Source organism: Dermacentor albipictus, chromosome 4 (genome assembly GCF_038994185.2).
Source record: "Dermacentor albipictus isolate Rhodes 1998 colony chromosome 4, USDA_Dalb.pri_finalv2, whole genome shotgun sequence".
Classification (NCBI taxonomy): Eukaryota; Metazoa; Arthropoda; class Arachnida; order Ixodida; family Ixodidae; genus Dermacentor; species Dermacentor albipictus.
In genome coordinates, this window is record NC_091824.1 from 89,640,990 (window position 1) to 89,653,491 (window position 12,502).

Consider the following 12,502-nt stretch of genomic DNA (forward strand, 5'->3'; position numbering starts at 1 on the left):
AAGTAGATGCCCTCTATGTTATAAAGTAGAAGGCTTTCTCACGCCGGAAAGAGTACTAACTAACAGCAGTATTACAAAGCAACACGCTGAAATTCTCGTCAATACCGTGGTTGCATCTTTTATGATATTGCTTTACATCACTCTCCGTACGAATGACACAGTTCTTGCCTAGCATGGGCGTTTACAGTAGCAGAATTGTTTACATTTAGCTCCATAGGTAAAAAAAAACTCTTTTATCTTGACTAGTTCGAGCACTAGAAAGTAAGTTGCGTCTCAGTATAAAGACGCCGTGACAGAAAGAGTAATAGAAATTTGGCTCAGTCAAAAAATTGGGTTTTGGCTTTGATGGAGGCTGTACACTAGAGGGACCCTGATTATTCTCCATGCCAATCCCAAACACTATTACGCATGAAACAAAATTAAAAATACGTGCTCCCATTTTCTTCTAGTGGAGGAGAGTGCTTTTGTAGAAAAGTAGGAAATAAAAATTGAGTAACAGCTAACAAGGATGGTAGCTATTTAGTATTTGGTGTGCTGAACTACCCGCTGCTCCAAACTCCCTCCAGAATACTAAATACAACTAGGGACTTTCTGGGGTTAAGTTTAACGAACATAGACGGCGCGTTACTGCGAAAGGAAAAACGAGATTTGTTTTGAAGTGAGTATGTACATGACAATTTCGACTTGACCTTTTTCTCTTTGAATGAAGGGTCAATTAAGATCTAAACTTTACAAAATATACTGCGAATGATCGGAGTACAGAGACGTGAAAGGCGTTATAAACTTAAAGAGCTCTTAGTAAAGAGCTGTTACTACAAGGTCGCCCTAACGACATGTATTTAAGCGTAAGACCTCACCCTTTACTGCGTTCCTGGTGTGAATATTATCGAAAATAAAACTTCTACTGCCACGGCACGTGGAACCAACGCGGAGACATGGTGTTTGTGCACAAGCCGTTTCAGTTCTGAAGTGCACTGCAGTACAACGCAGTGATGCTGCACTTCTATCACAGAGCCTATTCTATCACAGAGCCTGTTGAAATGTTCGCCTATATATGCAGCACATTCATTTACTGATGTCTTGACGTTTTGAAACTGTGTAATCCTTCTTTGTTCAGTGAACTAGCCCCGGGCTGAGAGTATCGAAAACTATTACGTCACAGGAAGCAGTGGTGCATTGCCACCCATATTTATTTAGTTCTGGTAACAAAGCACGAACACCTCGCTCAGCGGTCACCAATTATACGGGTCTGCTGCCCACTTCATGCCAAGTTCCATCAGACTACCTCAGCCGCCTTCTACTGCGTTTGCCCTTCACTTTTAAAAATAGCAGACCTACGGAAAAGCATGGCTCACGACTCCACTAGCGTACACTAATACTAGCAAGTACCACCTCCTCGGACAAACTACACTTAGCAAATGATTGGGCGAAAGCTTCCTAAGCTATTAAATAATGTGGTAATAAATGACATTGATCTAACTTCGTGCGCGACTTTCAAGACGCGCAATTTCTTTTTATTTTGACATTTGTAGTGTGCCTGGTCTGTATATTTCAATATGTTTTGTCCTTGAAAGGTTTTTCGTTATTTATTTGCTTCCGCTCTATGACCTTTTTTTTTATGATGTAAGCGTTTTAACTTCCGTGATTGTTGTGTTCACGCAAATTGTATTTTTGCGTCTGTCTGTCTGTCTATGGTAAGACTAATATATATTTGGTATTCCACAAGTGCAGTATTATAATCTAGCTCAAAATACTTCTTTTGTGAGTCTGACGGAAGTGGCGGTCAAGGAGTTTCGTTCACACCTCAGTGAGTCCCGTGTAGAAGGCCCGCTTCTTGACGGGTGCCACCTCGGCCACGTACAGGCTCACGCCGATGGTGATGATGCCGAGCCACAGCCCGCACGATACCCTCGCTAAGAACAGCACGAACAGGTTGAAGGACGCTGCCAGCACGATCCACGAAACGGACAGCCCCACGGCGCATGCCAGTATCGTCTTCCGGCTTCCCACGCTCCAGAGTGGAAATCCTGCATACCGAAGGCCGAGAGGAATCAGAGAAAACAAGAAAGCTGGATTTCTTCGATTAAATTCATCATCACCACCAGGCGATAACATACAGGAAGAAGCGGATTCAGAGGAAGAATCAGAAGACCAGTGGGAGGCTCTGCTGGTGACGCAAGACACCGACAACCAGCTACGGTTGGTGAACAGGGCTCAGGTGGCGGCAGCGAGCCATGGCTATGGTCTGAGGAGGCCACCCACCTTTGGGCTCAAGAAGCCTGGTCTAGCAATAAAGTTTATTTCTCTCTCTCTCTCTTCGATGAAATCAAATTCAAGTTCATTTTATGAAAGCGATGATTTTTTTGCGAACCCTTCCCGACTACCCTAAAAATATCTGGGGCTTTTAGGTGCCGAAACTACGATATGATTACGAGGCAAGTTGCAGTGTGGGACTCCGGATGAATTTTGACCTTCTGAGATTTTCGACGTGCACCAAAGGCGCGGTACGCGGGCTTATCTTGAATTTTGTCCCCTACGAAATGCGGACGCCGCGGCCCGAATTTGATCCCATGCCCTCGGGCCTTGAAGCTCAACGGCATATCGCCTAAGCCGCCGCGGTGGGCACGGGACGGGACTTCCACGACCGTGGCTTCTGGGTTCTGCTGCTGTGTAGCCGAATAGTTCATACCTAAAGAAGTTTGAATTAAATCGTTGATGGTGGGATCGAACCGCACCAACGCGATATTCTAACCATAATGCGTCATTCGTACGTAAACTTCTATTGTGCCAATGCCAACTAGCTCTATGGGATTATCTTTGAGTGAGTGTTTCCTTTAAACTAAAGACGGAGAAGTAACAGGGACAAAGTTATTGATTAAACGCTTTATCAAACGTTCACTTCACATAGATTCAAAGAGGTGATTTAGATTGACCCGCCGTGGTTGCTCAGTGGCTATGGTGTTAGGCTGCTGAGCACGAGGTCGCGGGATCGAATCCCGGCCACGGCGGCCGCATTTCGATGGGGGGAAATGTGGAAACACCCGTGTACTTAGATTTAGGTGCACGTTAAAGAACCCCAGGTGGTCAAAATTTCCGGAGTCCCCCACTACGGCGTGCCTCATAATCAGAAAGTGGTTTTGGCACGTAAAACCCCATATATTATTATTATATATGATTTAGATTGGCATATCTTTGTTTAACGCAAGGGGGAAGCTGCCGCATAAACGTTTACTGTATTGAGCAACTGAAGTCGTTTACATGACCCCCATGAGAACTCCTGTACATTGTATTGCACAATGCGTTCATTCCCATAGCAATTAACATTGCACAAAATAAAATACATGTGGAACTGTGTGCAAGTGGTTGAACCATGTTTTTACCCTCGGCTTTAGAGAAAATTGACACTAATTTTGCACAGGCCCTTGTGTCGTGAAAGACCCCATGAGCACCCGTGAAGTACGTTTCGAATAGTGTGAGATATGAAAATCACAGGTTGCAGCATCACCTCATCCAATGATGCGGGTTCATATCTGTTAGAGCAATGAAAATTGGGTTTTCAATATAACAAACACGTCTACGTTCCGCCATGTACTATTATGTAGTATACATGACAATGTTGCTTTCAACGTATGCTCTGGAACTCAAGTAATAATTTAGGTTTTTAACTTCGTAACACAATAACGTGTAACCAAAATCAACTTGAAAAATGATTCTGTCCCGCAGCTGCCTTCAGGTTTGCAACCTTGAAGGTGTTTTGTGTCGATAACTCACCCACTTACACTCCTAAAACAGGGTGCTTATATAAACTAATACATCCGTATGGAAGGGTGATTTGTTGGAATTGCACCCTTTCCCCCAATAAGTGTCCTTGCCGGAATGCACATTAAGCATCTTTACTGCGGTATACGTTATTGTATCAGTACCCTAGTGTTTGTATGCCCGCCGAAGTAATCCCGTAGTGACTTCCGAGAAAGGTATCTAAAAAGAAAGAAAATAAAAAATAAGCCATGCAGCAGCGCGGCCAAATTTCAACAATGGCACTCGACGTTGTCACTCGGAAGTAGCCCTTCTCGGACACTCCAGCGACGCTACTGCAGATAATAATGCAGTGTCTTTAGAGCGCTTGGGTGCCTCTAGCTGCTATCATAGCCCTGTCTCTCCTCTTCACCACAGGGGGCGCTATATATATGAAGTTGCAGCATATCTGTAGCCTACTTTTCTCATATGATGTGCTCGAGTAGCGAAATGAAGCAAACCACTGGAAACAAAGCCCGCAAGGTTTTTTGCTTTCTTGAAATGTTGAAGTGCCAGATCACCCTTAAATTCTGAAAGGTGCATGTTGCGCGAAAAACAGCGTTTTATCACGCTGAATAAGAGGATGCGCTAAGGGTATTCTTATAACACGCACACCCCTCGTAAAATGGTGCAAAAAGGGTGTTTAGATATCCAATCCACCCACTACGGTGTATTATGTTCTTTAGTGTGTAGGAAAAGATGGAAAATAATACTCATACAGCTAACTTGCACGCACACCATAGCATATGCACACATATCCTAATACAAAAATGTGTTTAAAAGTGGGTACAAGAATTGCCACATGGCACACATAAAAGCCAAAGTGATATCATCTCATATATAGTACCTGAGCTTACAGAACCAGCAACCGGCTACACGCTCATCCGCAAAAAGGCAAAAAGAACAAACCAAGAGGTATGAGAAGAAACGTGAAGCTAGACAACATGTTAACTTAAGATGAATGACGTACTCTAATGAAGAAATGGAGGAACAAAGATGGCCAAACTAGAGCTAGGACTGAAACCCGCAATCAGAAGTACATATTGTGCTTGCAACAGCCAAAGAAGCCAACAGGCATTGGAGCCAAGTAAAGCATACGGAAATTAAGTCTGTGGTTTAACTGTACTGCAAGTATAATAATGAAAAACGAAATGAGAGTGACAGAAAAGACATAGTGGGGGAAATCGGAGATCTTCGTTCTGAACAGAATGCGTTCCGTCACTGCAACGTCACGAAGTGGGCTGTCCGCAAAAGTTGTCAGAACGGGAGGGAGGGTAGCCATTCGACAAGCGATGAATTCTCCGGATAGTTTACATGCCTCATTTGTTGTCTGATTGGGGACACTATGCTGCGAAACAAAACTTTTCTGGCCTTCTAATGGATAAAATTTTACATGACAAAAAATGTATTTTTTCTTCTCAAACACGTTCTCAAGTAGGAATACTTCTAACTACTGCAATTTATTACTGTTAGTTTCTCTGCATGGTCGCTAGGTGACATCATGCACAGCGCAAGAAAAAAAATTTCACTGACGATTACGATACTCCCTAATACAAAATCTGGGCCCAGCTGTAGTCGTGTTTTCATTTCGCGAACCTATCTCCTGCGGCACATCGCAAACGGAGCGAAATCTGGCGCGATCTGCCCCGATAATCAGGAGATCGCGAGAGGCAGCGCGCGGGTGACGCGCGGGCGTGGCTCACAGCAGCCGCCGCAGACAGACCTCCGCTCATTCAGCGTTTTGTTTCCATATATGGTATCGGTGGACGCGCTTCTCGCATGCCATCGGTGAACAGACGACGGCACGCTACTCTGGCGTTATTTGTAGCGGCCGTCACCGCGGAGCCTATCTTGCTCGTCAATACGCTGTTCTTCTCACGTTTTCGCCATACCCTCCTCCTCCGCTTTCCGCCTCATGGTTCCGCTGCATCCTCCTCCTCCGTTTTCCTCATCGCGCTCTCTTCGCTATCGCCGTCTTTCATCTGTCGCTGTGCTCGTTCACTCGGTTACGCCGAGCAACAACGCCAAGGGACGCTGACGCTAAACGCAGGAACGGGTGCCGAAGAGCTGCGCTCTAAAGAAAAAAAAAACGAAGAGAACAGTGGCGCGCTTTTAAAGAGGCAACAACATGTCGCACCGCAATGTCCGACTGGGCCTCCGAGCCTTGGAGCGACAGAGGGAGCTGTTCAACGCACTGTCCGTTTCGAGAAATGAAAGTGACGCCGGAATTCGCCTTCTGCGATTTCTTCAAATGCGTTTCGCACCTACAATCACTCTACTTCCTCCTGGAGCAACGCCAACGCAACCAACAACTGAAGCCATCATTTCAAGCTCGACTTCCTCGAATTAGGCTGTGGATTGGATCCGAACGTACGATTTCGTAGCAGCAGCCGCCGTTTTGATCCAATCCAATCCACGAGACGTGCCATGCGCAGCCTGTACCGTAGCTAGCGCGTGATCGCTCGAACGGAACACCTATCATAGCGCTCTGCTCCTAGCAGACTATATGCTCGGTTTCTAAGTCATTGACAGTAGTGGGTCGTCACTTCGGCGTCACCAGAAACGTGGCCGCACACCACGGCTGATGACTTTCGTGCGACCTAGGCCAATCGCGTAAGGCAAAACTCAACGTGTGTTCCGAACAACGATCTCCGATCGCGTCCGTTGCTTCCCGTTGGAGCCGGACATACAACTTTTATATGACGGTCGATTACGGCATTTTACCGGTTATGCTGCGGTGGTGGTAGTCCCTCCCTTCAATTTCTTGTGTATTTGTGTCTATTTCTACTGTGTTATGTCGTCCTTTATTTCTTGTGTCTAGAGAGCGCTGTTTAGTAGTGTTTTGTACGAGCTTAACTGTTATCGAGAGATAACTGTCTAGGCATGACAATGCCCAATGTCTAAGCAGTTATCTTTCGCAAAATGCCAGTACATATATGATTTACGGGTTGGCGCCAGCTGCATTCCCGTGAGCTTGTGCTGATGAATAAATGATGCCTTCCTTTTTTTCTGCCACTACGCGACCTTTCAGTTGATAGTGAGCACTTGTGTTGTTGTCGTTCGATCATACTTGTGTCCCTACACTCTAAAAAATTTTACACCCTCAAGAGTGCTGGCTTGCCCCATGGGTAACACGCGAAATTGACAGCGATGCTTGGAAGGTCTATTTCACGCACTTTTCTTGTCGTATGTTGCAGCGATCACTATTTTCATTTGCCAGAAAAAGTCGGCAAACAGTATACATTCGTTAGTCCCCACCAACGATTCGATCTCACCTCTTAAGCGTGACGGTGTTAGCCATGAGGAAACCAAGTATCCTTTATACGCACATAAATGCGTAAATGTTTAGTGTTTGGCACATCTATTTCTCAGTAAAATAATTGCAATGCGGTCTTCCTTGACCTGCCGCACCCGTCTTATTGACGGGCTTCATCTTACCCGAGAAGAGGGCGCCACCGGCGGCGCCCAGCAGCAGGGAGTCGGCGAGCCAATGGTTGCCGGGCTCGCTGCCTGCCAGGTTGTACCAGGGCTCGCGCTCGATGGAAGACATGGCGACCGACGCGAAGCCCAGCGTCGTGCCGGCGACGCACGAGCCCAGGCAGGCGGTCAGCATGGCGCACACGTGCACCCCGTGCATCTGGCTCCTGTCGAGGTCGGTGACCGGAGAGCCGCCCTTGGCCGGCGGCTGCATGGTGCGCAGCGCTTCCATGGCCCGGTTGCTCGCATTCTCGGTCAGCTCGGAGACTCGGCCGCCCGTGGACGCCACCGACGCCGACGATCGCAACTCACTCTGAAACCTGCGGGAGTGCCGCTCGCGTTACTTAGAGGTGAGTGAACCCTTTCGGCCACGAATTGACGTGGACTGTAGGAAACTGTGCAAATTGACCTCGTTTTTTTTTCTAAGGTTCTTCACATTCTATTAGAGGAAAGCAGCGGCGGCAGAAATATTCTTTCCGCATTTTCTAGTGAGTCCTTCTAAATACAAAGTAAATAAATTTCTATATAGTGTACAGTAAGTAATGCCGAATTTTTTTTTTTTGAAAGGTCATGAATCAGCGGCGCGAATCATACGTATCGGTTAAATATTGTCAGCCGGCACCAAGGTGAATGAAAAGTTGCTACTTTACCCTTTCTCACAGCACCTAGCACTTCGATCCCGTCAAATATGGTACTGCGTTAACTTATCATGTGTAGCAATACTCCATAGTCTGAAGGGAACTGTATGTAACATTGGGCAAGCCGAGGGATCAATTGACGAGCACATCAGTTTCCGTGATGTTTTCGGTGCCACTAATGAACAGAATTGGCAAAATTATTTCCTGACTGAAAGGGCTAGGTGAAACGCGAGATATTGTTAGGCTGGTTGATTATTTGCGCAAGGTCGCGATAAAGCATTCATTATAAGAAGAAAGTGTGAATTCGCAACTTTTGCTGTTTTAATTACGCACGCCGATCGCGGTGACGTTGACGTCAGTGCATGGCCCGAAGTTCATGGTATTTTTAGGATACCCGCCGTAGTGGCTTTCGCGTTGCGCTACTAAGCCGGATGGCGCAGAACCGAACCCCGGCCGCGGCAGCTGTATTTCGGCGGGACCGAAATGCAAAAATTCTCGTGTACGGTGGGTCGGGTGCACGTTAAGGGAGCCCAGGTGGTCAGAATTAATCAGGGGTCCCTACTTGCGGCATGTGTCATAATCATATCGTGCTTTCGGAACGTAAAACACCATAATTTATTTTATTGATGGGATATTTGGATGGGGGAGACGTTACGAAGATGCGTTGTGACTACCGTCGGTTTCACTGCACGCGAAGCGAAATTTCAAGGAAGTGTTGCGACATAGGGCCACTACCTTTAAACCTTGTTTTAGGCGGGTAAGATTCGAAATCTTTTTAGAAGGTCTTTGTTCAACGTGGTAAAAACCGAAGAAAGTGGGCATCAATAGATTCGTCAGTTTTGCTCGCCTCCACGCCTGTTTTGGGAATCGCCATATTGTTAGTGCTGGGCAACGGTGCTAATCCCTTTTGCTCCGCTTTAAGATTACTACAAACGCCAGGCTAATTCTGAGCGCATACTGCGGTGTTTTGGGTGGGACGAGTAAGAAAAAAAAAACGAAGTGGAGAAACAGCTACCTTCTAGTAGGCCTACAAGAACGCTGTGGAGGAAACTTGTCAGTTATCGCTATTGGTTAAGAGCTTTGATGCTTGTGGGAGCTGTGACGCTGCAGCGCCTCCAGGATCTTGCCATGCTAAAACCACATTGCAACAGTGAAGTATAGTATAGTATAGTATAGTATAGTATAGTATAGTATAGTATAGTATAGTATAGTATAGTATACAGTCTGGTGCACTTGTATCAGGATTAGCCCACAAACGCACCACTTTAATTACACTGCTTCCCGTGTCGGCCCAGCTTTGATTACACTGTCTCCGCGATCGACACAGTTTGCTCGGCCGGACAGCCATTCAAGCAAACTAAGGGGAAGAACCAAAGAAAGCATCGCTTTAAAATGGAAAGGACAGAGGTACTTGCGTACGCGTTAGATTTCTTCCGAGGCGCCATGATTGCGGTGTAAGAGGCAGCCACCGTAAGAATGGGTTCTTCGTCTTCTTCTGTCGCGAGACCTCGCTACGCCTATCGCGCTTTTCAAATCTTCTTCTTCTTGCGTCATGTATCGGGGAAGTTTAATATACCTTAACACGCATTATCTTATTTGATTTATAATCCGTTTCTTTCGAATTTTGATTTGTTTCGGTTATAACGCAACCCGGTCTCTGGCGTATCCTCCACAGCCGGTTTGTGCCATTGATTAAGGAATCATGAACGTTTACAGTGGGCAAGATGATGAGAAAGCAAATTAAGCCTTTAGATGTTTAGATGGCTACCGTGAGCTATACAGCCAAAATCATTCTTAATCACACTGCTTTGTTGAAAGCATTATTACTACAGTTTTTTCTCAATTCAACTGGATAGTAAAACGCCGCAAAAACAGCCGAAAGGCGAAAACGTAAATGTTCTGTCTTTCGCACACATTTTACGCATGGTAAGCTGTTAATATGATAATGACAGGGAAAAAGAAAGAGAGCTATATGTTCCATTTGACAGTGATTACTCGACGCTAATCCAGCATGGACGTTGCGCATAAAGTATTAATTGATACGTTTGTGGTGAAGAGGAAGACGAAGAAGGCGCTCTTGTTGCGGCTGTGCGCGTGATCAGCGTTTGTCGACTGCCAGTGCTACCAGACTGTGCCTAGTGCCTCATAATAAATCATCTTCTTACATTTGGTGGAAGGTGCTCCACTCCCCGACCTCGCCCTGGAACTTCGCAGCCGAACTTTAACATCTGCTCCAGCCGCTACTATGACCGACGCTCCCACCAATCCACTTGGCGCATCTGCCGCTCCTCTGATGTGCGGCGCCATGCAACGGCAGCGGGACCCTCCTGTTTTTAGCGGATCAGGTGAGACTGACGTAGAAGACTGGCTCTCTACCTACGAGCGCGTCAGTGAACACAACAAGTGGGATGACCCGACGAAGCTCCGTAGCGTCATCTTCTATCTTGCTGACGTTGCGAACCTCTGGTTCCACAATCACGAACGGGAACTGCAAACCTGGTCCGCTTTCAAAACTGCATTCGCGGAAGTCTTCGGTCGCCCAGCCTTGCGAAAACTCCGTGCAGAACAACGCCTCCGCCAGCGCGCTCAACAGCCCGGCGAGACATATACAAGTTACATAGAGGATGTCGTTGATATTTGCGCCCGCGTCGATTCCACCATGACTGAAGAGGACAAGGTGAAGCACATCCTCAAGGGCATCGAGGACGACGCATTTCAAATGCTCCTGGCGCGGAACCCTACTTCTGTGGCAGCTGTCGTCACTCTTTGCCAGAGCTTCGATGAGCTGCGTCGACAAAGGGTCCTTGCGCGCAGCGCTCTCGCACCTGGCGACTCTCTCTCGGGCCTCACACTTCGCTCGAACACCACGCCAGCAGCATCGCTCTCTCTTGAGATTAAGGATTTCATTCGTGAGGAGGTGGCACGCCAATTGTCTATGCTGCCTCTCAATGATGGACCTCCCCAGCCTGACACATCTCTGGCTGCTCCCATTAGGCGGGCCATTCGCGAGGAACTTGCTGGGTCTTTACCTTTCGCCCACCCCTGCCCTCCCGTGGCTGCACCTCTGACCTATGCCGAAGTCGCCGCGCGACCTGCGCCGCCGACGTTCTCGTTTCCGGCGCCAATGCGACTTCAAGCTGCACCTCCTCCCGCGTCGCCTCCCGTTCCATCTCGACGCCCAGTTCAGACCCCTTGGCGCACACGCGACAACCGACCCATATGCTTCGCTTGCGGTGTCGCCGGCCACGTTGCGCGCTTCTGCCATCGTCGCATGCCACCTGGTAACGCTACTATCGCACCGCCTGGATATGCCTATTCCCATGACACCACCGGGCATGCGGTTCTTCCCGACCACGAGTTTTCGCCGCCTCCTCGACGCCCTGTCGGCACCCATCGTTCGCCATCACCACGTCGTCGCTCACTTTCCCCCTTACGTCGCCGCCAGTCACCTAGCGAGGGAAACTAGTTGCTGCAGTTCCGCAGGCACGAACTGCAAGCTTCGCGACTTCTACAAGGCCTGCACAGTCGTCACGCAATTTATTGGACGTTTTGGTCGAAGGAACCGCCGCGATTGCGCTTATTGATACTGGGGCTGCAGTTTCTGTTATCGACGAAAAGCTTTGTCGCAGCCTCCATAAGGTCACAACGCCGTTGTCTGGTATGCTTCTAAGCACCGCGACTGCGCAGCATGTAGCCCCGCTCGCTCAATGTACTGCCAGGGTGGTCATCGACGGCATTGTCTATGTTGTTGAATTTCTCGTGTTGTCATCATGTTCACATGATATTATCCTCGGCTGGGACTTCTTGTCTCATCATCGTGCCATCATCGACTGTGCCCGGGCCGAAGTAGCGCTTTTCCCGCTTGCCGATGCCCCGCTGCCTGACCCTTCTGAACAGAAAGCCTCCAAGCTCACTATTGTGTCCGATACGGACATACCACCCGACATGTGTGTGCTTGTGCCCGTCTCTTGCTCTACCGCGCCAGACGCTACAGTACTTTTTACACCGTCGCCGATTTTTCTACGTCGCAAGGCCCTACCACTCCCATTTGCCGTCCTCACCACTGCGTCTGGATTATCCTCAATGCTTGTGTGTAACCCGTCTCACTACCATGTGACGTTACTGCGCGGCGAATCACTCGGTCGTGTTCAGCCCCTTGACCCGCTTCACATTCTCGATGTTTCCGACGACACGGCCTGTTATGAACTCGACGCCCTCACTTCTCCCGTGCCATGCACGTCATCATCATCATCGTCGTCGTCATCGTCGTCAGACGTTCTTGAATCTGTCGTAGACGCCGATCTGCCGCCTCCATATCGCCAGCAAGTCTTCGCGCTTCTTCAGAATTTTCGCTCGTCGTTTGACTGTGACCAACTATCTCTGGGGCGTACGGCAACCGTCACTCACAGCGTACACACTGGTTCCCATCCACCTTTACGCCAGCGACCATACCGCGTGTCGGCAGCCGAGCGAAAGATCATTAACGAGCAGGTCGACGACATGCTGCACCGTGGCGTCATTCGCCCTTCCCACAGCCCTTGGGCGTCTCCTGTAGTATTAGTACGCAAGAAGGACGGGTCAATACGCTTCTG

General features: G+C 48.1%; 2 protein-coding genes across 3 annotated transcripts in view; one reads left to right on the top strand and one right to left on the bottom strand.

Annotated features, from left to right (window-relative positions):
* Positions 1 to 12,502, bottom strand: part of LOC135917657 (uncharacterized) — a 253,855-nt gene that overhangs the window by 11,334 nt on the left and 230,019 nt on the right. Inside the window, exons 1-3 of one of the 2 annotated variants that reach the window (XM_065451229.1) lie at positions 9,330 to 9,407; positions 7,234 to 7,592; positions 1,804 to 2,027 (exon numbers count right to left, since the gene is read on the bottom strand). In XM_065451229.1, coding sequence (XP_065307301.1) covers positions 1,804 to 2,027; positions 7,234 to 7,592; positions 9,330 to 9,355 — 609 coding nt within the window. In that variant the 5' untranslated portion in view covers positions 9,356 to 9,407. Of the gene's footprint in view, positions 1 to 1,803; positions 2,028 to 7,233; positions 7,593 to 9,329; positions 9,408 to 12,502 lie in introns of those variants that run through there. The other variant, XM_070537226.1, reaches the window with a different exon arrangement.
* The window catches only part of LOC135917658 (retinaldehyde-binding protein 1-like), a 52,025-nt gene continuing 47,024 nt past the window's right edge, over positions 7,502 to 12,502 (top strand). Inside the window, exon 1 of the mRNA XM_070537230.1 lies at positions 7,502 to 7,622. The gene's annotated coding sequence lies outside the window, so the exon portion shown is untranslated. The remainder of the gene's footprint in view (positions 7,623 to 12,502) is intronic.